At 47.6% G+C, this 24,326-nt stretch overlaps 1 protein-coding gene across 1 annotated transcript; it reads right to left on the reverse strand.

The window, feature by feature from the left end:
• Nucleotides 1-20,402: 20,402 nt before the first annotated feature.
• LOC122019033 (glutamate receptor 2.9-like) lies at nucleotides 20,403-23,720 on the reverse strand. Its single transcript, XM_042576542.1, has 5 exons — nucleotides 23,629-23,720; nucleotides 23,362-23,527; nucleotides 22,024-23,282; nucleotides 21,233-21,934; nucleotides 20,403-21,140 (listed from the first exon to the last, which is right to left on the reverse strand). The coding sequence occupies exons 2-5, from the start codon at nucleotides 23,465-23,467 to the stop codon at nucleotides 20,715-20,717; spliced, it is 2,493 nt and encodes an 830-aa protein (XP_042432476.1). The 5' UTR covers nucleotides 23,468-23,527; nucleotides 23,629-23,720; the 3' UTR covers nucleotides 20,403-20,714.
• Between the last annotated feature and the right edge of the window lie 606 nt (nucleotides 23,721-24,326).

Below are 24,326 nucleotides of genomic sequence, written 5' to 3' on the forward strand. Positions count from 1 at the left end.
TTATGCTCGGGTGGGCTTTGCCTAACTGAGTGTATATGAGCACGTGGGCGCTTGCTCGACCTGCGGTCGACCGGTAATATACTAGAAGTCATACATCAGGCTAAATGTCTTTATGCTCGGGCGGGCTTTGCCCAACCGAGCATGTATAAGCATGTGGGTGCTCGTTCGGCCTTCGGTCGACCGGTAATATGCTAGAAGTCATACATAAGGCTAAATGCCTTTATGCTTGGGTGGGCTTTGCCCAGCCGAGCATATATAAGTATGTGGGTGCTTGTTAGAACTTCGGTCGGCCGGTAATATGCTAGAAGTTATACATAAGGTCGAATACTTTTATGCTCGGGCGGACTTTGCTTGGCCAAGCGTATATGAGCGTGTGGACGCTCGTTCGGCCTGCGGTCGGTCGATAATATGCTAGAAGTCATACATCTGGCTAAATGCCTTTATGCTCCGCCGACTTTGCCCGGCCGAGTATATATAAGTATGTGGGTGCTCATTCAGCCTTCGGTCGGCCGGTAATATGCTAGAAGTCATACATAAGGCAAAATGTCTTTATGCTCAGGCGGGCTTTGCTCGGTCGAGCATATATAAGCATATGGGTGCTCGCTCGATCTTTGGTCATCCGGTAATATTGTAAAAGTCATACATCAGGCTAAATGTTTTTATGCTCAGGCGAGTTTTGCCCGACCGAGCGTATATGATCGTGTGGGCACTCGATCAGCCTACGGTTGATCGGTTATATACCTTTCCTACCTTTCTCAACCTAGACGTCCCCTTCACTCGACAGGTCGATCCATCATAACCCATATCATAGGGCATTGATATTATATGTAGTATAGTTGTATATTTGTGAGGGTATATATATTAGTGAGATGGTGCTAACCTATACTTAGTGGGAATCACTCCCTAGCAAGGGGGTAGCGTATTCCACTAGGCTTTTCCTTTCAGATCAAACTTTAGAATTACTTGATCTTGACCTTGTTGTTTATTATATATGTGATGATACCATGAAATTAGTTGAGATATTAATACAAAATGACTAGTATTCTTTTGATGAGATTGGTTGACTAATATGTTGAGAACCTGATTATCTATTTTCTGCCTATATATTAGTAGGATTATATCGTATTATAGGATACTAAATATCCAAGTAGACTCTTACTTGTTATATAGGCTCATGCCTATACATTAGTAAGATAATACCACGGTGTAGTATTTCGAGTATCCTACTAGACCCTTGGTTAGTATATCCTACCGGCTCAGAGGTCCTAGTTGCCAGTCCCGCTCGAATTGGATTTATTTTGAGTTGCTTCATTTTATTATTTTCGTTGCTTATAGTTATAGTTCTCTCTGTTCTGGATTTTTTAGTGTTTCACATGTATATGCATACATACACGCATTATCATTTGTGACTTGGTATTGTTATCCTTCATCAGTATTTTTATATGGGCTTGAATTGGTTCAATATCGTATTTCCTATATTGTCACTAGGGGGTACCGTCTGATTTGGCGGATAAGTATATCCTCGGGGCATGATAATTTTATTAGTATTAGAGCATGGTTCGAGTTCAACTGCTAGGTTTTGTATTTTTGGAATTTTGATCTCGTTTCAATTTATGATTTTTCGAGTTTAAGACAAAGCAAGCCGAAGGATATCTCTAAGCTATAGAAAGTAAGGTATACCTCTAATAATTATCTTATCTTTTGTGTTCACTTGTTGGTGTAAGTTATTGTTAGATAAGTTAAATGTCATAGAAATTGAGGTATGGTTGGTTAGACTCTCTTCCATTAAGTTGGATTATGTAACTGTTTTTATACCTTCTATTGGGTATTCACTTATTTAGTTTAACCTGATGACTCTTAGAGAAACAGCGCTATTTGTAATCGTGGTCGAGGTTGACCATGGGCACGATCAGTTAACACTTAGGACCCGAACTTGATGTTGAGGATGTAGATTCTTCTGCGGCACCAACTAAAGCCAGGTTGGAAGGCATGGGTCATGTCCATCAACAATCTATTGGAGATCAAGGAGTACAGTCTTGAGAAATATCAATGATCCCGTCCGGAAGCTGAGTCGGATGGAGGCGAGCCTTGGTGTACTGGAAGTTGACGGAAAGTCGTCGAGGCGTCGGATCTACCTGGTACCCCCTGGAAACGTTTGCACGGGCGGCTGACGAAGGAAGATGACCAAGACGATGATGCTGCTACTCTGCGCACACTCAGACGAACCCACGAGTCGTTAGAGATCATAAACCAGGGAAAAAGTCCCCGGCTCCGGCCCTCCGACGCTCAAGTCAGGTACTTTTTCCACAGAAAACACAGAGAAAGGACGAAAAGTAAAGACTGGTGAGAAATGATGAGTGAACGTACCTGCATAAGGGACAAAGCATCCCTTTTTATACTGCAACTGATACTTCTAGGACCTGGCAGGTGTCAGGGAATGTCGGCTGTCAGGCTTTGTCTAGCGATGAATGACACGTGGCTTCTCCTGATAGGCTGACGACAGAACCAAAGTGGGAATGAGCACCGACTGTTAGTATATTCCCTGACACACTGATGATTCTTTGACATTCTCTGACATTTTCTGACGAGCAGTTGCGATTCCTTGGCTTTTTTGTCTGATAGTGCCTGGACTCTAGGTCTGCATCCTGACCTGCTTCGATCCACTGCTATCCATGGCTTGTACGTTCCGACTTGCCCGACCGGTCTGTTTCCCTACCTACTTTCGTCTACTTATCCATGGTTTGCACGTTCCGACCTGCCCGACCGGTCTGTTTCACGACCTGCTTTCGTCTACTGTTATCTTTGACTTGTATGTCCCGACCTGTACGCCAAGTCTGTTTCCTGACCTGCTTCTGTTTACTGTTATCCTTGGCTTGTATGTCCCAACCTGTACGCTAGGTCTGTGTCCAGACCTGTTTATTGTTTACTGTTATCCATGGCTTGCATGTCCCGACCTATACGCCAGGTCTGTTTCCTGACCTACTTCTGTTTTCTATTATCTTTGGCTTGTATGCCCCGACTTGTACGCTAGGTCTGTGTCCAGACATATTTATTGTTTACTGTTATCCATGGCTTGCACGCCCTGACCTGTACGCCAGATCTGTGTCCAGACCTGTTTACTGTTTACTGTTATCCATGACCTACACGTTCTAACCTGTACGCCAGGTCTGTTTTTCGAGCTACTTCTGTTTACTATTATCCACGGCCTGTACGTCCCAGCCTGTACATCCAGTTTATTCTGCGCCAAGGGCCTTCTTTCCTTTACCTTTACTTGACTTGTGGGCTCAGTCCTCAGCTGTACCTGGCCCGTGGGCTCTGTCCTTGACCGCTATCAGGGCTGGCTCTTGTCTAACTTATACTCCCATCTTTTGACCATCCCATCAGCTGAGACATGGACCTTGACCATGTAAGCTTGACTTCTGACCAGTTATGGAGGCTGGACTTATGACCTCCACGTAAGCCTAACTTCTTACCTCCACGTAAGCTTGACTTATATGATCATCGTGTGGTTTTGACTCCTAACTACATCATCTCACTGACCCCACGAACATACACCATATCAATCAACAACAGATATAGATGTCTTTGCCACTACAAATTGGATAATAGACCAGGCACGCATTCCAATATTGGTCTAGTTAATAGAGGATTGATGTTCTCTACTCCATGGAAGATTTTCAGCGTAGGTAATGATATCCAACCAAGGTTACATTTGGACCTTGGTAGTCGTACCTTCACTACTCAGTGATAAGTTTTGGAAAAATGATGGAATTTAACATCATTATTCTGGCATGGACTGCTATTTCTAACGGGATCTGTTGTACCTTGTGGTCTCAAGGTGATATATTTTCATTGTGCATATGGTAAATGCTCCCATTTCTTCTGCAATTAGGTTGTCTAGTTAACCTTTGATTCTTGCTTTGTATCACGAGAAAGTTTTGATATGGTAGCTAGGTTTAGGTTCGCTGCAGCTTGTAGCTGAAATGCTTTTCTAAATGAGAGGAATCATTAGAGTTCTTGGATCATAAATGTTTGATATAGGGACTTGTGATCTAAGACCACGATGTTTATGCAAGACAAGGAAATTGACAGTAAATGTAATACTTTGTGGAGTAAAGAAAATAGAGCATTTAGACGCTCAGATATGGTAGAGAAGGGTTGGTAAAACTCAGAAGAAAAGGGACATGATTGAGGCCCCTTAGTTGCGTTCATAAACATAGTTGAGGTCCCTTAGTTGATGACAGGAAGTAGCGAACGAGTGTGCATTTTCTTTTTTATGAATGTGTTTCCGAGAGAATGCGTTGTCATACAAGTAGTGATTGCAAACTTCACATCGGCCTGCCACCTGATCTATGCTTTGGAATTCTTCTTAGTAATACTGAGAAGCTTGTTGAAATTATTGTGATGGTTATGTACCATCCTTACATTGAAGAAATTAGAGTGACATGTTGAAAATTAACATTTATTGACTTATGATTAACCAATATAATATGCATGGTTATCATTATGTTGCCCTGCCATAACTGAAAGAGAGTTAATCACATTGTAAACTTAAGAGGTGCCATCATACAAATCTCAAGCATGTGTTCAGGTCTTCTAGTAAGAATAGAAATTAATAATGAAATGTTTCTCACGAGATTGAATCAAAAGACCTTTAGTTGTTCATCAATTTATGCCTTGAACCTCTGGTGCACGCTTGGCCCAGGAACCACACTTGAATCACTAGCAGACTGAGCATAAATTTTCCCATTTAGCTTCTTAGATGTAATTATTCTGGTATCGAGGGGAATCTGATTTGTTTTAAATTAAATTAAAATACTCAACTCTGTGACACTATAATAGGTTGAACATGCTCTAACAAGTAAGCAAATCAAACTGATCACCATCCGTTTGTCATCTGGTATCTTGACATTTGGTGTATCAACCAGTGAAGGCAGTGAAGGCAGAACATCAAAGTGAAGTAGCGGAAGCATAATGAACCCATAACCCACAGGAAAGATCAGAAATCAGTAGGATTACTTTAGAAGATTCAGATACCGGAATGGGAATGAGAATATTACGATGGACTTTGTTGTGGGGTTACCTAGAATATAAAAGGGAATGATTCGATTTGGGTGATCATTGATCGATTAATCAAATTCGTCCGTCTTCCCACTGACTCACTAGACTAACTCTTTGGACCACTAGGCAGAGTTTCCAATGAGTCATGTGTACAAAACTTCATTTTGTACAATTTTAGGCAGACATAAATAAAAAAAAGCACATCATTTAGACACTAGAAAACTTGCTTACAGCATGAGGGATAGACTTTGACAATAGCTGGAAAGATCAGCTATGTCTAGTGGATTCACCAACAGCAATGGATCATATTAGTAGCATAACGGAAGTATAATGGATTCATAACCCACAGAACACTAATTATCTACTTTAGAGATAGATCATGTTGTGTATAAGGGATTCCAAATTGTTATTGATTCTTTGAGATATTATAATGGCCTAGTATATGGGTATGCTATTTAGGGGTTACCCTTAAATGAGAATCCCTTGGTTTGAGCAATAAATTTGTGGATCAATTTTTATTAGTGAAAGAGAATGTAATATACCAAAAATATAGCTAAGGATTTAAAAATAATTAAAATTTGATATAATTAAATTATTTGAATGAAAATAAATATATTTTAGTGGATAATTTATCAAGACATAAATTTATATGAATTTTTAGAATTTATTGGAATTTTTTATAGATTTTATACGAGTCATTTTACATTTTATGGGATAAACGGGTAGAATATAAACCCCCCATTTAAGTTGGGAGTTAATATAATATCAATTAACCTAAGTTTATATTCAAAAACATAAGTACATTCCCTCGTCTCTCATCCTCCGTTCACAACAACGCTACCACTGCTCATCGCGTGGGTATCTGCTATTTCCACCGCCGTCGTCGCCTCCTTAGCCACCGAAGAACATCGAAGATATCCATGTTTGTGTTTCGAGGCAATAACTGCGAGCAAATGACACAAGTGACAAGTACTCTGGTGGTCGTCACTTTCCTCGCCGCGAGCATTCGTCGGCCTTCCTCCTTCCCGCGTACGTGACTTGAGCAAGCTCGGTCCACTGTTCGATCGTTGCTCCTTCCTTCATTGAGATGGCACCACTAGCTTTGCTCTGGCCTCAACCGGCACTGTCGGCTTGATACCTAACTACCAATCGACGCCTGCCCTCCCCTCCATCGTGGGTCGCCGAAGACTGCTCGGTTTCCATTGCAAGCAAGTCAGCCGACACTGCCCTCCTTTCCCCACCTAATGAGGTCACCTATGCCGCCACTCCTTAGCCATTGTTGTTGTCTCCAGCCGTCGTGCCTTCCCTGGTATGAGTCACCACCGGAGATCCATTGCTATTAGGGATTCGGGCTCCATTTGACCTTCAGACTTGAAGACGAGTATAACACTCTACATTTGAGGTGGGTAGATCCTGCTTATCTTCTTGATAACTTTGATTATAGTGCATGATTGTTTACTACTACGTTTGATGAGGTTACAGTTACTCACCTACCTTAAATCTGTCCTATATTACTCTTGAGTTGATATCTTATTGGTTGTCCTTATATGTTGATTTATTGTTGATAGCTATGCAAATATATTTAATAATCATTATTGTGTTTATGGATATGCATGATATTACCATATCGTAGTGTATGACATTGGATATTCTGCTAAACCCCTTAGTAGATGATTTGACTCCGTGTTTATTATTAGGATGATCATACCGTAGTATAAAATATTAAGCATCTTGCTAAATCTTTATTTATTATTTCATACTGTAATGTAGGATATTGAGTATCATAATAGACTCTTGTTGTTATTTAAGTCTATAACTTATGTTCGTGAATTTATATTATAATATAGTTATATACTTAGGCTCATACTTGTAGGCATTGATATTATATATAGTATAGTTGTATTCTTGTGAGAGCATATATATTAGTGAGATGGTGCTAACCTATACTTGGTGGGAATCACTCCCTAGCAGAGGGGTAGCGTATTCCACTAGGCTTTTCCTTTTGGATCAAACTCTAGAATTACTTGATCTTGACCCTATTGTTTATTATATATGTGATGATACTATGGAATTAGTTGAGATATTATTACTAGATGACTAGTATTCTTTTGATGGGATTGGTTGACTAGTATGTTGAGGACCTGATTATCTATTTTCTGCCTATATATTAGTAGGATTATATCGTATTATAGGATACCAAGTATCCAAGTAGACTCTTACTTATTGATCCGGTGATAAGGACGGGGGACCCTCGTTGGTGGAAAGTCAACGACACGTGGAGGTCAAAGGTCAAGAGATGCAACCCTGAGACCCGACCGACCGGACTGAGAGGACCGACCAGCATCGACCGACCGCAATGAGATGGCTGACCGGCGGGAATCCCCCGAGCGAAATGAAAGACAACCCGACTAGGGGTCGAGTTTCCGATGCTCAAGGTAGAAAGGTTTCAGGGCCGAGCGGGATGTCCGTTCGGCCGGGGCATAAGGCAACAAAGAGTCAGGAGCAATCTCATCCGAGCATACGACCGAGGCAGAGTGATATGCCTGCCGAGCGGCCGAACCACTCGGCCCAGAACAGACAAGAAGCGCAAGAAGACAAAGGAGACAAGGGATAACATCATCCTCGAGACGTCTGCCGCCGACAAACAGCAGAGTTGGCGGCCGAGCCGTACATAGGATCATACGGTGGAAGCTTCCACCATCACATCCTGGATATGCTCGGACGATTGCGGAATGGCGCCAGAGGTACTTTTCTGACAGAGGCTCGTTAAGGTATGTTTGGGGAAGCGTGCACACATAGAGAAGCGTGCCCATGCCTCCCCGGGGTCTTATATAAGGACCTCAGACGTCGACAAAGGTATGCGGAAATCTCTACTGTAGTCACAGTTACGCTGCCTCTCTCGTTGCCTGATTTGAGCGTCGGAGGGCCATCGCCGTGAAACCCCTCCCGACTCGGCTTCTTTGCAGGTTCGCCGGAGACCTACATCACCAGTCAGAGACAGCGGAACGTGCCACGTCCCCAGCGTCCGTCGACTCAGCGCTCGGACAGGATCAAATTGGCGCCGTCTGTGGGAACGCACCTGAATCCAAGCCTAGAAGATGGAAGAAGCTGGACGTCAACTTCTGGTAACGCTCTCTCCCGAGGAGCTCGAAGCACTCGTCCAAGCGCGAGCAGCAAAAATGGTGGAGCAGCAGCAGAAAGCTCAAGCCAAGCAGGCAGCGCAGCAGGCGACATCAGCCTCGGGGGGCCGAGTGCCACCCGAAGACATGCAGGAGCAGCTCTCAATATGGGGGCAGAATAAGGGACCGGCCGGCACCCAGAAGGGGGCGCTGCCCGTCCCGATACCTTTTCATCGGGCTCTGTTCCAGACGCCCTCGGAGGTAGCGCAAGTTAATCAAGACAAGGGATCTTCATCGGACGAAGCACCCGTCCGGGACATCAGAAAAGGAAAAGCGCCCCGAATGGACGCGCCACCCGAGCAGATCAATCGACAATTTTCAGATGTCATCCTGCGTGATCCACTGCCGAAGCATTATGCGCCCCCTACGATCGGGGAATACAATGGAACAACCGACCCAGACGACCATCTGGGTAAGTTCGACAGCACTGCCACTCTGCATCAATACACAGATGGTGTGAAATGCCGAGTGTTCCTCACCACGCTTTCGGGATCGGCATCGGTGGTTTCGGAGACTGTCGGACGGATCTATCACAAGTTTCAGGGAATTCTGAACGGCGTTCCTCCATCATTTTGCAAGCAGCAGGCGCCACCAGAAGACAAGCGTCAACCTGTTTGCCATCAAGCAAGGCGCGAGGGAGTCACTCCGAGCGTACATTTAGCGCTTCAACCAGGTGGTCATGGACATTCCAACGGTCACCTCGAAAACAATGATGAACGCGTTCACTCAAGGGCTCGTGGACGGTGACTTCTTCCGCTCGCTCATCCGGAAGCCGCCTCGGGACTACGACCACATGCTGCACAAGGCCAACGAATACATCAATGTGGAGGAAGCCCAGGCGGCGAGAAGGAAAGAAGCCCTGAGTGACCAACCAGCTTCCGCCGAGCGGAAGCAGCCCGTCAGTCACCAGCCACCCAGAGGACCGAGAGCCGAAGTCGCCCGTCCTCATCAGCACACTCGGCCGCACGCCGTCCAACAAGTCGCGGCTGATCGGCCCAAGCCCAAGGGGAAGGTATGGACCCCCGATGTTTTGTTCACTCTATCAGTCGGCTACTCACAACACCCGCGACTGTTGGAGCCTCCCCCCCATCGCTCATCCTGCGCCAAGGAGCTACCGCCGCCGATCGCCTTCACCAGACCGGCGACATCGACAACGGAGCCCCGTTCAAAGGATAAAAAGGAGATCCCCCGAGCGGCAGCATCGTCAGCAGCACGGAGACCACCATCGGACGTCGCATGAACGACCTCGACCATTCGCTCGGAAGGAGGAGAATAGGGGCAACGTATCTCGGGGCGAGATCAACATCATTGCTGGAGGCTCGACCGGAGGAGACTCCAATAGAGCCAGGAAGGCACACGCAAGGCAGCTGAGGATACATGCAGTCGGTTGCATCCAGGAGAGGGCGAGCGGACCTGAGATCAGCTTCGGACCCAGGGACCTCGAAGGAGTCGAAGTCCCACATGATGACGTCCTGATCATTTGAGCGGTAATAGCTAACTATACTATTCACCGCATTTTCATTGACACAGACAGCTCGGTGAACATAATATTCAAGAAGGCCTTCGACCAGCTGCAAAAGACCGAGCTGAACTCCTGCCAATGACGACCCCCCTCTATGGGTTCACTGGGAACGAAGTCTTGCCGGTCGGCCAGGTCCGGCTAGCTATCTCGTTGGGCGAGGAGCCGCTCAGAAGGACAAGGACCACCACCTTCATCGTGGTTGATGCTCCTTCGGCGTACAACGTTATCTTGGGACGACCGGCTCTCAATGAGTTCCGGGCGGTCGTCTCTACCTTCTGCCAGAAGATCAAGTTCCCGGTGGAAGATCAAGTAGGGGCAGTGCGGGGAGATCAACTGGCCGCTCGAAGATGCTATGTGGAGATGGTTCGAACCGAGGCCAAGTCCGCTCGGAAAGTACCGCGGGTCGAGGTAAATACTATAACCGAGAAACCACTTTCTTTGGTTTATGAAGAAAAGGAGGAGGTGCAGATTGATTCTTCCCGACCGGAGGCCACCACCTTTATAGCATCCGACCTGGAGGCGAGGCGGTCATCCCAGTCGAAGTCGGGATAGAGTCCGTCCGGATCCAGAATTACGACGAAAATAATTCCGAGCGGAGACAACTAGAATTGGACTTGATCGACGAGGAGTGAGTCAAAGCGTCAGTTCGGCTGATGGCCTCCAGGCAGAGAATGAAGCAGAACTACAACCGTCGCGTGATTCCCCGAGCATTCTAGGTGGGTGACTTGGTCTGGAAGAAAGTGAAGCCGGTCGGGGACGTAAGCAAGCTGGAGGCTCCCTAGGCAAGACCCTTCAAGGTCGTCGAGAAGCTCCGATCGGGAGCCTACTACTTGGAGGATGAAGATGGACGGCGGTTGGATAGGCCATGGAGTGCAAACCACCTCCAGCCCTATCGGGCCGGATGAAAGGTGCGCCGATGTAATATATTTCATAAATATTCCGTTCGGATGTATCCTTTGGTTGCAGGAATGAAAGTTATAAGAACAAAGCAAAGACATGAGCATTGTGCGCCCATTGGATAGCTGTATGAAGGCATGGTGAAGACCCCGTGCCGTTCGGCTGGGCGTATATTATCCAAGTCATAGGCTCGATGGCGAAGACCCCGTGCCGTTTGGCCGGGCGTATATTATCCGAGCTGTAAGCTCATTATTGAAGGTCGTCGAGCAGCGACGTTAAATCTTAGAGTCGAACCGGCGACTATAAACCCTCCTGCCTAAAGACCGTCGAGCAGCGACGTTAAATCTTAGAGTCGAACCGGCGACTATAAACCCTCCGGCCTGAAGACCGTCGAGCAGCGACGTTAAATCTTAGAGTCGGACTGGCGACTATAAACCCTCCGGCCTGAAGACCGTCGAGCAGCGACGTTAAATCTTAGAGTCGAACCGGCGACTATAAACCCTCTGGCCTGAAGACCGTCGAGCAGCGACGTTAAATCTAAGAGTCGAACCGACGACTATAAACCCTCCAGCCTGAAAACCGTCGAGCAGCGACGTTAAATCTTAGAGTCGGACCGGCGACTATAAACACCTCGGCCGGAAGACCGTCGAACAGCGACGTTCAATCTTAGAGTCGGACCGGCGACTATAAACCCCCCGGCTTGAAGACCGTCGAGCAGCGACGTTAAATCTTAGAGTCGAACCGGCAACTATAAACCCTCCGGCCTGAAGACCGTCGAGCAGCGACGTTAAATCTTAGAGTCGAACCGGCGACTATAAACCCTCCGGCCTGAAGACCGTCGAGTAGCGACGTTAAATCTTAGAGTCGAACCAGCGACTATAAACCCTCCCGCCTGAAGACCGTCGAGCAGCGACGTTAAATCTTAGAGTCGAACCGGCGACTATAAACCCTCCAGAAGCAGCGACGTTAAATCTTAGAGTCGAACCAGCGACTATAAACCCCCCGGCCGGAAGACCGTCGAGCTCCGACATTAAACCCTAGAGTCGAACCGGCGACTATAAACCCCCCGGCTTGAAGACCGTCGAGCAGCGACGTTAAATCTTAGAGTCGAACCGACGACTATAAACCCTCCGGCCTGAAGACCGTCGAGCAACGACGTTAAATCTTAGAGTCAAACTGGCGACTATAAACCCTCCGACCTGAAGATCGTCGAGCAGCGACGTTGAATCTTAGAGTCGAACCGGCGACTATAAACCCCCCGGCAGGAAGACCGTCGAGCAATGACGTTAAATCTCAGAGTCGAACCGGCGACTATAAACCCCCCGGCAGGAAGACCGTCGAGCAATGACGTTAAATCTCAGAGTCGAACCGGCGACTATAAACCCCCCGGTCGGAAGACCGTCGAGCACCGATGTTAAACCCTAGAGTCGATCCGGCGACTATAAACCCCCCGACTTGAAGACCGTCGAGCAGCGACGTTAAATCTTAGAGTCGAACCGGCGACTATAAACCTTCCAGCCTGAAGACCGTCAAGCAACGACGTTAAATCTTAGAGTCAAACCGGCAACTATAAACCCTCCGGCCTGAAGACCGTCGAGTAGCGACGTTAAATCTTAGAGTCGAACCGATGACTATAAACCCTCCGGCCTGAAGACCGTCGAGTAGCGACGTTAAATCTTATTGTCGAACCAGCGACTATAAACCCTCCGGCCTGAAGACTGTCGGGCAGCGACGTTAAATCTTAGAGTAGAACCGGCGACTATAAACCCCCCGGCCGGAAGACCGTCGAGCAGCGACGTTAAATCTTAGAGTCGAACCAGCGACTATAAACCCCCCGGCCGGAAGACCGTCGAGCTCCGACGTTAAACCCTAAAGTCGAACCAGTGACTATAAACCCCCCGGCTTGAAAACCGTCGAGCAGCGACATTAAATCTTAGAGTCGAACCGGTGACTATAAACCCTCCGGCCTGAAGACCGTCGAGCAACGACGTTAAATCTTAGAGTCAAACTGGCGACTATAAACCCTCCGACCTGAAGATCGTCGATCAGCGACGTTGAATCTTAGAGTCGAACCGGCGACTATAAACCCCCCGGCAGGAAGACCGTCGAGCAATAACGTTAAATCTCAGAGTCGAACCGGCGACTATAAACCCCCCGGTCGGAAGACTGTCGAGCACCGATGTTAAACCCTAGAGTCGATCCGGCGACTATAAACCCCCCGGCTTGAAGACCGTCGAGCAACGACGTTGAATCTTAGAGTCGAACCGACGACTATAAACCCCCCGGCAGGAAGACCGTCGAGCAATGACGTTAAATCTCAGAGTCGAACCGGCGACTATAAACCCCCCGGTCGGAAGACCGTCGAGCACCGATGTTAAACCCTAGAGTCGATCCGGCGACTAAAACCCCCCCCCCCCCCCCCCCCCCCCCGTCGAGACAGCGCCTCGCAAGAGCACTTCAACGAGTTGCTAGCGGAAATTCCATGTAAAATGGAAAGTCGTTAGACCGGGCGATGAAGTTGAGAAGTTAAGAGAGACCAGGCATAGTAAGAAGTCGTTCGACCGAGGTAAGAAATTCCATACGGGAAAAAGGTTAACTGGATGACGTAGTCACAAGGAGCACCAAAAGAAAGGCTAACAGAGCAAAAGTTGGCATTCCAAGTTACATTCAACTGTTCGCCGACCGGGAGCACACTAATGAATGTTGCCCGGAAAGTATGGGCTCAAACAGTAGCAACAAAAATAAGTTTTTGATATTGATTAATTATCTAGAAGTGCAAAAAACAAAGCAGATAACAGTAACACGCCGAACGGTAGGTAGACGAAGAAGACCTTGAAACAGACAAAGAACAAAGGAACTCCTCACTCCAGGGGCTCGAAGATGGACTTCGGAACAGCTTCCAGCAGGCCGGCCATGTCTCGAGGAGGAATAGAGGTATCCTCAGGGAGATGGCCCTTGGCCTTCAGGTAGACAGTTGTCGCCCGGATGGCCTCTTCGAAGGACAGAACTAGCCAATCGCTAAACTTGTCACCAAATGTGTCCGATCGAAGGTAGTTCTGTTTCAACACCTTGAAGCGGTCAGGTTCTCCGTCCTGGTATTCCTTTAGCGCCGCTCGGGAGGCGTCGAGAGCTCCTTGGAGATCTTTCTTATCTGCCTGAAGTTTAGCTTCAGTGGTAGATCGGCTCTCTTGCTCAGCAGATAGCAGGTCGGTCAATTCTGTAACACGCTGCTCCAGCGCTCAGACCTGCACCTTCATCGCGTCCAGATCGGCAACGGCCCTATTTTTTCTGTTGGTGGCCACAGTGATCTGGTGGTCATGGGACTTGACTTGGACTTCGAGTCCAGCTACCCTGGTTTCCAGGCCAGAAGACTTGTGCCGCTCGGTCGCTAGCAGTTTTTCTGTCTTGGTCAGCTCGAACCTAAGCGTAGCATACGAGGGCCCCTCAGTCGGCGCCCCTCCGGAAATTTGGAGTTTCTTCAACTCCTCCTCCAGTGCGGCTCGACGATTGCTGACCGCAATGTTCTCCACCCATTGCTGCGTTTGGATGGGATAATGTCAGGAACCTGGTGAAGTCGTCATAATAGCGTGTTAAGAAACATACCCCGGTGGCTTGCTGCATATGGCTGTCCGCTAGCTGACCGGGAGTGATCAGGGCAACTCGAGCCCTCGCATCTTCCCACGTCTTGGCAAGCGGCCCTCGGATGGTAACTTGATGCTCGGGAGCAGTAGGCTGATCCGCCGCCAAAAGGAACTCCTCGGTAGGAAGATGGAGGACAAACTTGATCACTCGACGACCGCTCGGATTGGATTGGGAAGAGACGGCTCGGCTGGGTGACTCGCCAAGTGGCGCAGAAATAATGTCCGAGCGTCTGAGCTGAAGGCGAACCCGGGGCAAAGAACTAACGGGTTGCGCCCCAATTGAAGCTGCTGGCTGGTTGAGCTGGGAGGGAGTCCGATCAGACGAGATGGCCTCATGTGCGGCGGGTAGCGGGTTGATTGCCTCTAAGGGGGCGTCGACTGGCCCAATCACCGGCTCCGCATGCGTAATGGTCGTCCGGCGTCGCTTGCGTATTATCAATGGGGAATCGCCTGCCGACCGCTCCGCGTCCTTTGACGTAGGCTGCTGACCGGCCGAAGAGATAGCATCCCCGGCCGCTCCAGTTGTAGGGACCTGAGCGGCAGACTCTCGGGCCTCAGTTGGAGTTCCTCCGCTTTCGCCCTTATGCAAGTCGACCAGCTCGAAGCCTCGATCGGCCATCTCATTGGCCACCACCGCTTCCATTTTGACAGCTTTCAACTTCAGCCGATCATCAACCTTGGCACGCCACATGATGTCAGCTGCATAACAGAAGAATAAATCAGTTAGACCAAAAGGAAAAAGGACAAGGAAAGTGCTTACCCATGCTGCTCGGAAGCTTCGTTTGGATCGGGCTCAAGCCGAATATGTACAACACCCCCTCGTGAAGTAGATTGTTGATGTTGAACCTCTGGTCGGCTAATAGATTGGCTGTATGAAGATAATCCGGCTAGCTCTTGTATCTACCGAGGTCCGGCGGGCTCGGCACAGTGGTCTGCCATTGGGTGCGAAAGGATGATAGTTCGGGAAAGCGAAGGTAAAAATAACTTTCCTTCCAGTGCTTGTTCGAGGTCGGCATCTTATCGAAGAAGACGAGGCCGATCTGCGATTGGAAGAGGAAAGTACCCCACTCGGACTGTTTGGGATAGTAGAAGTAATGGAAAATTCTGGGGACTAAGGGAATGTCATGCAGCTTGAAAAGGATTACTACGCCGCACAACAACCTAAAAGAGTTGGAGACAAGTTGGCCGAGCGGGATGCGGAAATAATTACAAACCTCACCGATAAAGGGATGTAGAGGGAAGCGCAGACCGGCTACAAATTGATCACGAAAGAAGCAAACGGTGTCGGTCGGCGGATTGTGGGGCCGATCGGAAGAGGTGGCCAAAGCTAGTCTATGGTCAGGAGGAAGTTCGAATTCGTTAAGGAAACGTCCCACGTCAGTCTCATCAAACCGTCTTACCATGGTCATATACCATAGGCCGGGAGAGGGATCCGAAGGCTGCGAGGTGCTAGCCATCGCCGGAACAGTACCAAGGAAGAAAGGACCGAGGAAAGAAGAATGAAAAGGTTGACGAAGGAGATCGAAACTATATTGAATGGATGCAAAGACCACCAGAAGGGAGAAAACGGAAGAAAGTAGAGATGGGAGAAGGCTTACTAGGAACAAAACGTGAAGGAGGAGGTCGAAAGTTCGTCGGAGCACCGAGACAAGCGAGCGTCGGGAAGCTGGGCACGAGAGGAAGCACCAAAAGCACGAAGGCAGGAACGATGGAAGGAAAATCTGCGTCGGCGCTTCATAAACCCCGAGCTCAGTCCACCACAACCGTCCGATCTAGGTCATCGAAACAAACATTAGCATCGGACCGTCAGATTTGAACTGACGCCTATCCAATCGAAGCTGATGCCCTCGCCGTACGATGACGGCGGACTTGCCAAGTGGCGATCAGCGATTGGGCGGCATTTAATGAACGTCATTACTCGCGCGTGGGCAGCTTAATGAGGATTGGCAGGAATTTCGAGGAGACCCAACGACTCCGACCGCCCCCAAAACAGTAGCGCAACAAGCAGCGAATGGAAACTAAAACTACAAGGCCTAGTCATCAACTCGCTGGTCGGCCAAGCGAAGATATACTTCCGGGAGTGGCAAAGCGGTGTTACCCCAGCCGACCGGGTGTCCAGTCAGTCGGACTTAGCGCCTCCTTCGACTAGACTTGAGGGGGAGGCATGTGATCCGGTGATAAGGACGGGGGACCCTCGTTGGCGGAAAGTCAACGACACGTGGAGGTCAAAGGTCAAGAGATGCAACCCTGAGACCCGACCGATCGGACTGAGAGGGTCGACCGACATCGACCGACCACAATGAGATGGTCGACCGGCGGGAATCCCCCGAGCGAAATGAAAGACAACCCGACTAGGGGTCGGGTTTCAGATGCTCAAGGTAGAAAGGTTTCAGGGCCGAGCGGGATGTCCGTTCGGCCGGGGCATAAGGCAACAAAGAGTTAGGAGCAATCTCATCCGAGCATACGACCGAGGCAGAGTGATATGCTTGCCGAGCGGCCGAACCGCTCTGCCCGGAACAGACAAGAAGCGCAAGAGGACAAAGGAGATAGGGGATAATATCATCCTCGAGACGTCTACCGCCGACAAACAGCAGAGTTGGCGGTCGAGTCGTACACAGGATCATACGGTGGAAGCTTCCACCGTCACATCCGGGATATGCTCGGACGATTGCGGAATGACGCCAGAGGTACTTTTCTGACAGGGACTCGTTAAGGTATGTTTGGGGAAGCATGCACGCATAGAGAAGCGTGCCCACGCCTCCCCGAGGTCTTATATAAGGACCCCAGACGTCGACAAAGGTATGCGCAAATCTCTACTGTAGCCATAGTTACGCTGCCTCTCTCGTTACCTGACTTGAGCGTCGGAGGGCCATCGCCCGGAAACCCCTCCCGGCTCGACTTCTTTGCAAATTCGCCGGAGATCTACATCACCAGTCAGAGACAGCGGAGCGTGCCATGCCCCCAGCGTCCGTCGACTCAACGCTCGGACTGGATCACTTATTATACAGGCTCATGCCTATACATTAGTAAGATAACACCACAGTGTAGTATTTTGAGTATCCTACTAGACCCTTGGTTAGTATATCCTGTCGGTTATTGTCTCCCATTCGTGGTTAAGAGAGTCGTTAGTGAAAGTTAACTCCATGTGAAAGTCGACTATTTCAGGCACTGGCAGGAGAATTGATTATTGCCTGGTCAGCCAAGCTATGAGGTAGGAAAACAAAGAAAATAATACTTAGCTTTCCAATTCCTACCCTGAAGAGTCATTTTATCGAAAAAAGGTTGCCCTAGGGTGAGGTTAAAAATAAAAAATCCCATCGGTTTGGCACTGAGGAACAAAGAAGTAGTGGAACACGTAAGGGCTCAGGGGAATTTCATACAAGCGGAATAGAATGGTGATGCCACATAGAATGTGAATGGAGTTGGCGACAAACTAGCAAAAGGGAATATGGAAATACTAACTCACGTCGAGAAAAAATTAGGGATGGGAAAGCGAAGACCTGCTAGGATTTGGTCCTTGAAAAGTGTCGCATAACCAGCAGGTGGCCTGTGAGGACGGTCATTTTCAGTTGGCAAAATTACATGGAGGGAATAGGGGTCATTGTAAGTAAAGCGAAAGACATCTAATTCTACTCTAGTGAAGTCCGAGATTAGTAGGGTATACCACAAAGCGGAAGCATCCATTGCGGATTGAAAAAAGAGGTTGATTCAAGAAGAGGGAACTCAGGAATAGGGGAAGAATAACGGGAAAACCAGGGACAAAAGAGAACGAAGAAGTTGTTACCAAGGTCACCAGAGAAGAAAATGTAGAAGCACGATGAAGATGAAGTGTAGGTATGTGCAAGAAGCCATTAGGTCATTTTACAAGGGGATAATGTGAAAATAAACCATACGATCATATAGAAATATGAGCCAATCATCAAGACTGTCAGATTAGAGGGTAGGTAGATCGTCGGTCATATAGAATGTCGCACATCAAATTTCTAGTCGGGGAAAAAAGTAAGTCTGATAGACACATGACAGTATTCAAAAGGGGACATTTATGTCATCAGAAAAAGACAAAATAATAGCAAGGCATGTCATCCTGGGGTCTTTTCGTGCATTTATGACGCATGCGGTCTATCAATATTCTGGACAGTTTTCCCTGTCCAAGTCCACTCAATTATAGCTGAGTAGATCTTCATAAGGGCAAAACGCCTTATCCTAGCTACCAAGGGAAGACAACGCGACAACAAGCCTAGCAAGTATTTAATAGCTAACCGGCTATAAGCCGCCTAGCTCTTAGATGGACGGCTATGTGTCTCCTGGCTCCTAGTACAACTTGATTGACACGTTGGGATTCCGTGTAACGTACCTATCTTTGAACATTTAGAGAATACAACTACCTGGAGGAGCATAACATCAATCGTGAAGAAGAACTAGGTCTCTTTGCCCGATCGACACTTGGAAGGACGGGGCCTTAACTCCATCCCTCGCAGTGGGCCAATGTTAACAAATATGTAAAAATAAGTAGTACGGATGTAAAAGATGAGCAACACAAGGTAAAAATTATTTATAGGTCGAGGTCTACGCCTGAGCGGGTTTAGAGTACAGGATCAATGAAAAGCTATTTAAAAGTGGGGAAGATTTCATTGGGGAGCTCACTCAGTAGTCATTCACAATCTAGAAAATCCTCAAGAGGTTCGGATGTCATTAATCCAGCCTCCTGTAGTTGTGTGATGGTTCCTTTTGCATCAATAAGGATCATCTAGTTAATAACATTGCTGACTTGTAAGCCGAAGTCGTGGGAAGTAAAGTAGGCGGTCTTCCTAGTTTCAATATGATCATCCTCCCTCGCTCGGTAGGTGGTCAACTCACCTTGGGACTTGGTTAACTCAGAGTTCGCCTTAGCCAGCTCTAACTTAGAAGCTGCCGCCTCAGACTTTGCAGCCTCCAGCTCAGCATGCAGGAATTCCAAGGCGATCCTCTGAGTGTCCATTTGTTATTGCTGGTTGGATACCCGGGGGTATTGACAGCTAACTCAGCATCCTTCGCCACTAGTGTCGCCAGGGTAGAAGCATGGGAAGTTTCCAGCTACTTCAATTTGTCAAAAAGGTTCTGGGGCGTCAAGGTTAGCCACCACTTAGACCCTCCTTGTGCTTTCCGATCGAAGCATGTTGTCGCTAGTTTTTAAGGAGGTTTCTAGTTTCCATGATAATTTGTCTACTTTGGGTCCTCCAAAGTAGACAGAGAGTCGTGCCTTATCACATCAAAATAAAGTTGGTGAGATATATGATAATTTGTGCAAAACGATCCTCCATGGCCCAGTCCCTCACTTTTCATGGGCACGACTCTCTGTCTACTTTGGGTCGGTCCCAGTATCGATCGGTCCTCTAGAGCCAATCTCTCACTTCTCATGAGCACGACTCCCAGTTTATTCCCAATCGGCCCAAGTATCGATCGAACAATCACCATGGAACAATATTGTCAGGGAATCACAACCACTCGTCAGAGAATAACAGTCATTTGTCAGGGAATATTCTGATACTCTACCACATGCATACTGCGAAACCTTCCTTCACTAAATGGAAGTTCATCGTACATCCTCCACCATCCGACATACCCTCACACCCAACATTCTCTGATGTCTCATTATTACGGAGATTATGAGAGATAATATAAAAAGGAAGATCCTCTCCGTTAGCTAGGTACGCTTACACAGATGCATCTACTACAATTTTACTTTTCCTACACTTTTCGTAGAGCATCTTTTTCTGACTTGAGTGTTGGAGGACCTATGTCATGGATCTCTTCTCTGGTTCTCCCTCTAACGCCCCCATGGGATCTCTCTATGGTGTGTGCATGTCCGTGTGTATCATTTTTAACGTCTCCTCCCTACTCCCCTCAAAGATCTAAAAACTTGCAACGCACCTTGGGGTCCAGGAGCTCAATCTTCTCTTTGTTAACTCTCTCACCCTGATTGTTGGTTTCTCATCTGACATAGATTTCGGATAGGATCAATGCACATAATTTTATACTTTCTTACATTTGTGCCATCCTTTTGCTCTGTTCATTTCTAATTTAATCGTCAAAGTAGTTACGTTAGAGACTTTTAGCTCGCTTCATAATAATTTCCTTCCCACTTTATTGATATTTATAGGACATTTCCAGAGTCATTCTGCCTCATCCAGATCACCAGTGGTCCATGGCTCACACAGGATCATATATAATAATAAAAAAAATTCTGTCAGTTTGATATTCAAACTAACTAAAATAATCAGAAAGAGCGAATACGATGGTAAAAAACATCGCCATCAATGTCTGGAATTAATTTTGTCACCTAGATATCAATTGATGATGTCCCTTCTTCTGCAGCGTCACCCTGCGACGCAGCATCTCCATGGTCTTGGCTAGGAATGCTTGAGGGAGCCTTTGCTATCCGTTTTCTTTAGCGCCGGCGTACGGCAAAGCCAGCACAACGGCCGACCTGGTGGATCCTTCTCCAGGTTTGGGATCCTCTGATGCTTGCAGAGAAGAGCCTCTTTGCTTGAAGAGCTGCACTAGCATGGCAACCCGCCGGAGCGGAGACTGATCGTAATTTAGCAGAGAAGGCCTCTGCTGCCGGAGGAAGAAGATTGAATAATGCAGAATCAAGGCTGAGAGAGAAGTGGTTCCGGTGATGAGGGACAACCCCGAGAAGATGCGGAACGTGAGCCTGCTTGATTCTGTGTCAGTATCGTTGTCGGCGCAAACCGTGGGGTACAAGTTCTTCTCCAGCTTATCCATCAGGGTGTTGTTCTGCATCACCTTCAGAATAGCCCTTGACACCTCGCCGACGAACGGTGAGCCTTTTGGAAACGCCTGTCGATATTTTTAGGCCATTATGAAATGAGAAGGTGAATCCAAACATCGAATTATATAGCTAGCTGGAATAAACGGTGAATTGTGCTTACAAATCCAAATCCACTGCTCTTGTAAATCGGCCCGACCATTTTGAAGTTTTTGTGGCAGTATTTGGCCATGAAGACCTTGAGGTAAGGCACCTCGTCGACAATGGCCGCCACGCTCCCGTTGATCAGCGCCTGGTGGTACTCCTCCGCCGACTCGTAGGGAATGATCTTCGATTCGTTGAATTTTAAACTCTGCAGCAGCCCCTGGACGAAGGAGTCCTTTTGGTACCCCACCGCGCTGCCGTCCTTCAACAGCTGGGCGACGTCTTCAACTGTCGGCGTCAGCTGCTCCACCGTGAGCATGGAGGTCAGCCTCGCGGTGTAATTGGCCTGCAGAATGAGCACGACGAAGAACCAGAAGACGGCGACGAGGCGGCCGGAGTTGGTGGCGAGCCGCTCCCGGTGCGCGAACACGAGGGTGGAGAAGGAGAAGTAGAGCACGGGGCCGACGCCGACTCCGTGGAAGTCGTCGTTGTGGCGGTGCTCCAGGAGCCAGATGGTGGCGCCTGTGAAGATGAAGAAGGCGGCGCTGGCGAGCCAGAGGCTGAGGGAGAGCGGCTTCAAGAAGGTCCACGCGCCTTTGCGGCGGGCGTCGCGGGTCGGCACCACCATCGCCAGGCCTGACTCCGTGAACGGCTGCGTGAAGTCAAAGTACCGCGTCCGGTTCTCTCGTATCGTCAGGTCGCCGACAACCGCATCCAATCTCTAAGATCGATATTCTAATTATCCGAACACACATCCAAAATTTTTTTTTAAAAAAAAATTACAGAATTAATCGAAAGATTACAACTGACCTGATGAGAGAGCTGGTAAACCATATCATCGTAAGTTCCATTGCTGCCCCCTTGCTCATTGCTAAACCTCTTGTAACTGAAGTTCACAGAGAGCTCTTTCATCGCCGCTTCAAATAGCTCAATGCAGTAGCCCTTTCGCCCAGAGCTTTCATTAATTTCTACAAATTGTTCGAAGCCAGGCTTCACCGGAATTCCCACCACCAGTTCGATCGGCCACTCCCATCCCTTCGGCTTTCTCCAGCCGCCGCCGGGCCATTCGACGCCATCACCGTCGGTCACATTCACATTACTTAAGGAAATGCCCTTAGTGGGCGACCATAGCCCAATCCTTCTCTTCCCACCATCCACCACATTAACAATCTCGTAACTTCCCGATTCCAACACTTGCCCATCCAGCCGGAATCTGCCACCCACGCCGGCGAAGCTACTGCTCAGTAACAAATCTCTCAGCTCCGGACCTATCAGGGACGCTCCAACTCTTCCTAAGTCGGTGGAATTGGTGGAACCGGACGCCATGAACGAAGAATTCAGAGATCCTCGGACGTCCTCTGCCGCCATGGCTAAAGCCCAAACTGTGTCGTACGCCCACAAACCGAACATTGTAACGTTGAACTTAAACTGACGATCTTCCTTCCATCTCCGATTCAATCGATGCAGCCTCTCGTTTTCTCTCACCGAGGGGGTCAAACCAATCACTCCTTGTATCGAATCCATGGCCGAAGAGCCCATGAGATCGACGATATCGGTTAAACTGTAGGTTACGATCCACACGTAGCCATTTTTCATCATGCCTAGAGATTTCGTGAGATTGAAGAAACCAAAGGCCAGAGAATAAGAGTACATGTGTACAATAAAAACTCTGGTTCTGTTTGCTCTGAGCTTGTCGAGTTCGGACGCAATTTGCTTGCCGGTGGCTCGAGGAGCGATCATGCTCCGGCAGCTGACAGGGACGTCGACTTCTTGCAGAGCATCGGTGAGGAAAGGCGCGAACGCGGCACCGTAGTCTGAATCCTCGAGGACAGTGACTGCTTCTCGCCAGCCGAAAGCGTTGACTAGGGAGGCAACGGCTCTAGCTTGCGAGAACCCGTCCCACGCCGTGTGGAAGAAGTATGGAGAGCTTCGAACTCGTGGCAGCGACGCCGAGAACGAGAGGACCGGGACCCGAGCTCTGCCACCGAGCTCCGCCACGAACTTGGCCTGGGTTGATGCTTGTGGACCGATCACGGCCTCTACTCCGACGTTCTGAAGCAGATCGAGTGCTGAATTCAATTCAATTCGACAGAGTTACAATTGATACAAATTGAAAGAATCTTCAAATCACGAACGGACAGGTATCACCTGCTGATGCTGCAGGGATGGCGCCTTCATCACTTGTGTCCCTCCAGTGAAGAGACAACCTGGTGGAGTAGTTTGGATACTCTGTGTAGAAGTCGTTGGCGGCCATGGCGATGCAGGTCCAGCTTACGTTGCCAATCCATGTGGACCTGTCCAAGATGACACCCACCTGCAAGTTATCATGAGCCGCTGCAGTTGAGGTCGGCAGCAAGCCGAAAAGCGGAAGAAGGAAAGGGAGACTGAGGATGCTCCTCATGCTCTCGATCAAACCAGAAACTGCGAATGCCCTCCTCCCTCTTCTATCTGCTATTGTTTGATCTTGTTTCAATGTCTGATAATTTTTTGCCGTATCCAAAAAAAAGTAGTTCTTGTGGTTCTAATTTCGATTTCGATGCATGATTTTATTTTCCTGTTAAACATGGGGGAAAAAAATCTAATTGGTCAAACCGTGTTGATAAATTCCAAAGACAAAACAAATTTAGTCTGCTACAGTCGACATCGAGAAGAAATTGCATAACGGTAATGGTATAATTTTATCAAGAAATTTACTCAAAATATCCCTAGTAGAATTTATTAACTTTTCAAATTTTAGCATTTTTGAAAGTGGCATTCATGTAAAAAAAATATTTTTAAATTTAATGAGTTATTTTAGACTATTAAATAGCCTTAGTTAAAATTGAATAGTTATTTATTTATTAAGCGTGATCTTTATATATATATATATATATATATAATCATTGACTTGTTACCTCAAATCGTATATGCAGGGGTAAGCCATAAAATAATAAAAAAATATGTTTGAAAACTATAAAATATATTGGACGCTATTACTTTCCCGTTTAAATGTAAAATTCTCAAATTCGCCAGCTAATTTTTATTTTATTTTATTTTATTTCTGTACTTTTCAAGCCATATAAAAATTATATTAAATTTTATTGAGTTTGTTAGACTATCAAATCGGTGTGACT

The sequence above is a fragment of the Zingiber officinale genome, chromosome 9A (assembly GCF_018446385.1).
Source record: "Zingiber officinale cultivar Zhangliang chromosome 9A, Zo_v1.1, whole genome shotgun sequence".
NCBI classification, from domain to species: Eukaryota; Viridiplantae; Streptophyta; class Magnoliopsida; order Zingiberales; family Zingiberaceae; genus Zingiber; species Zingiber officinale.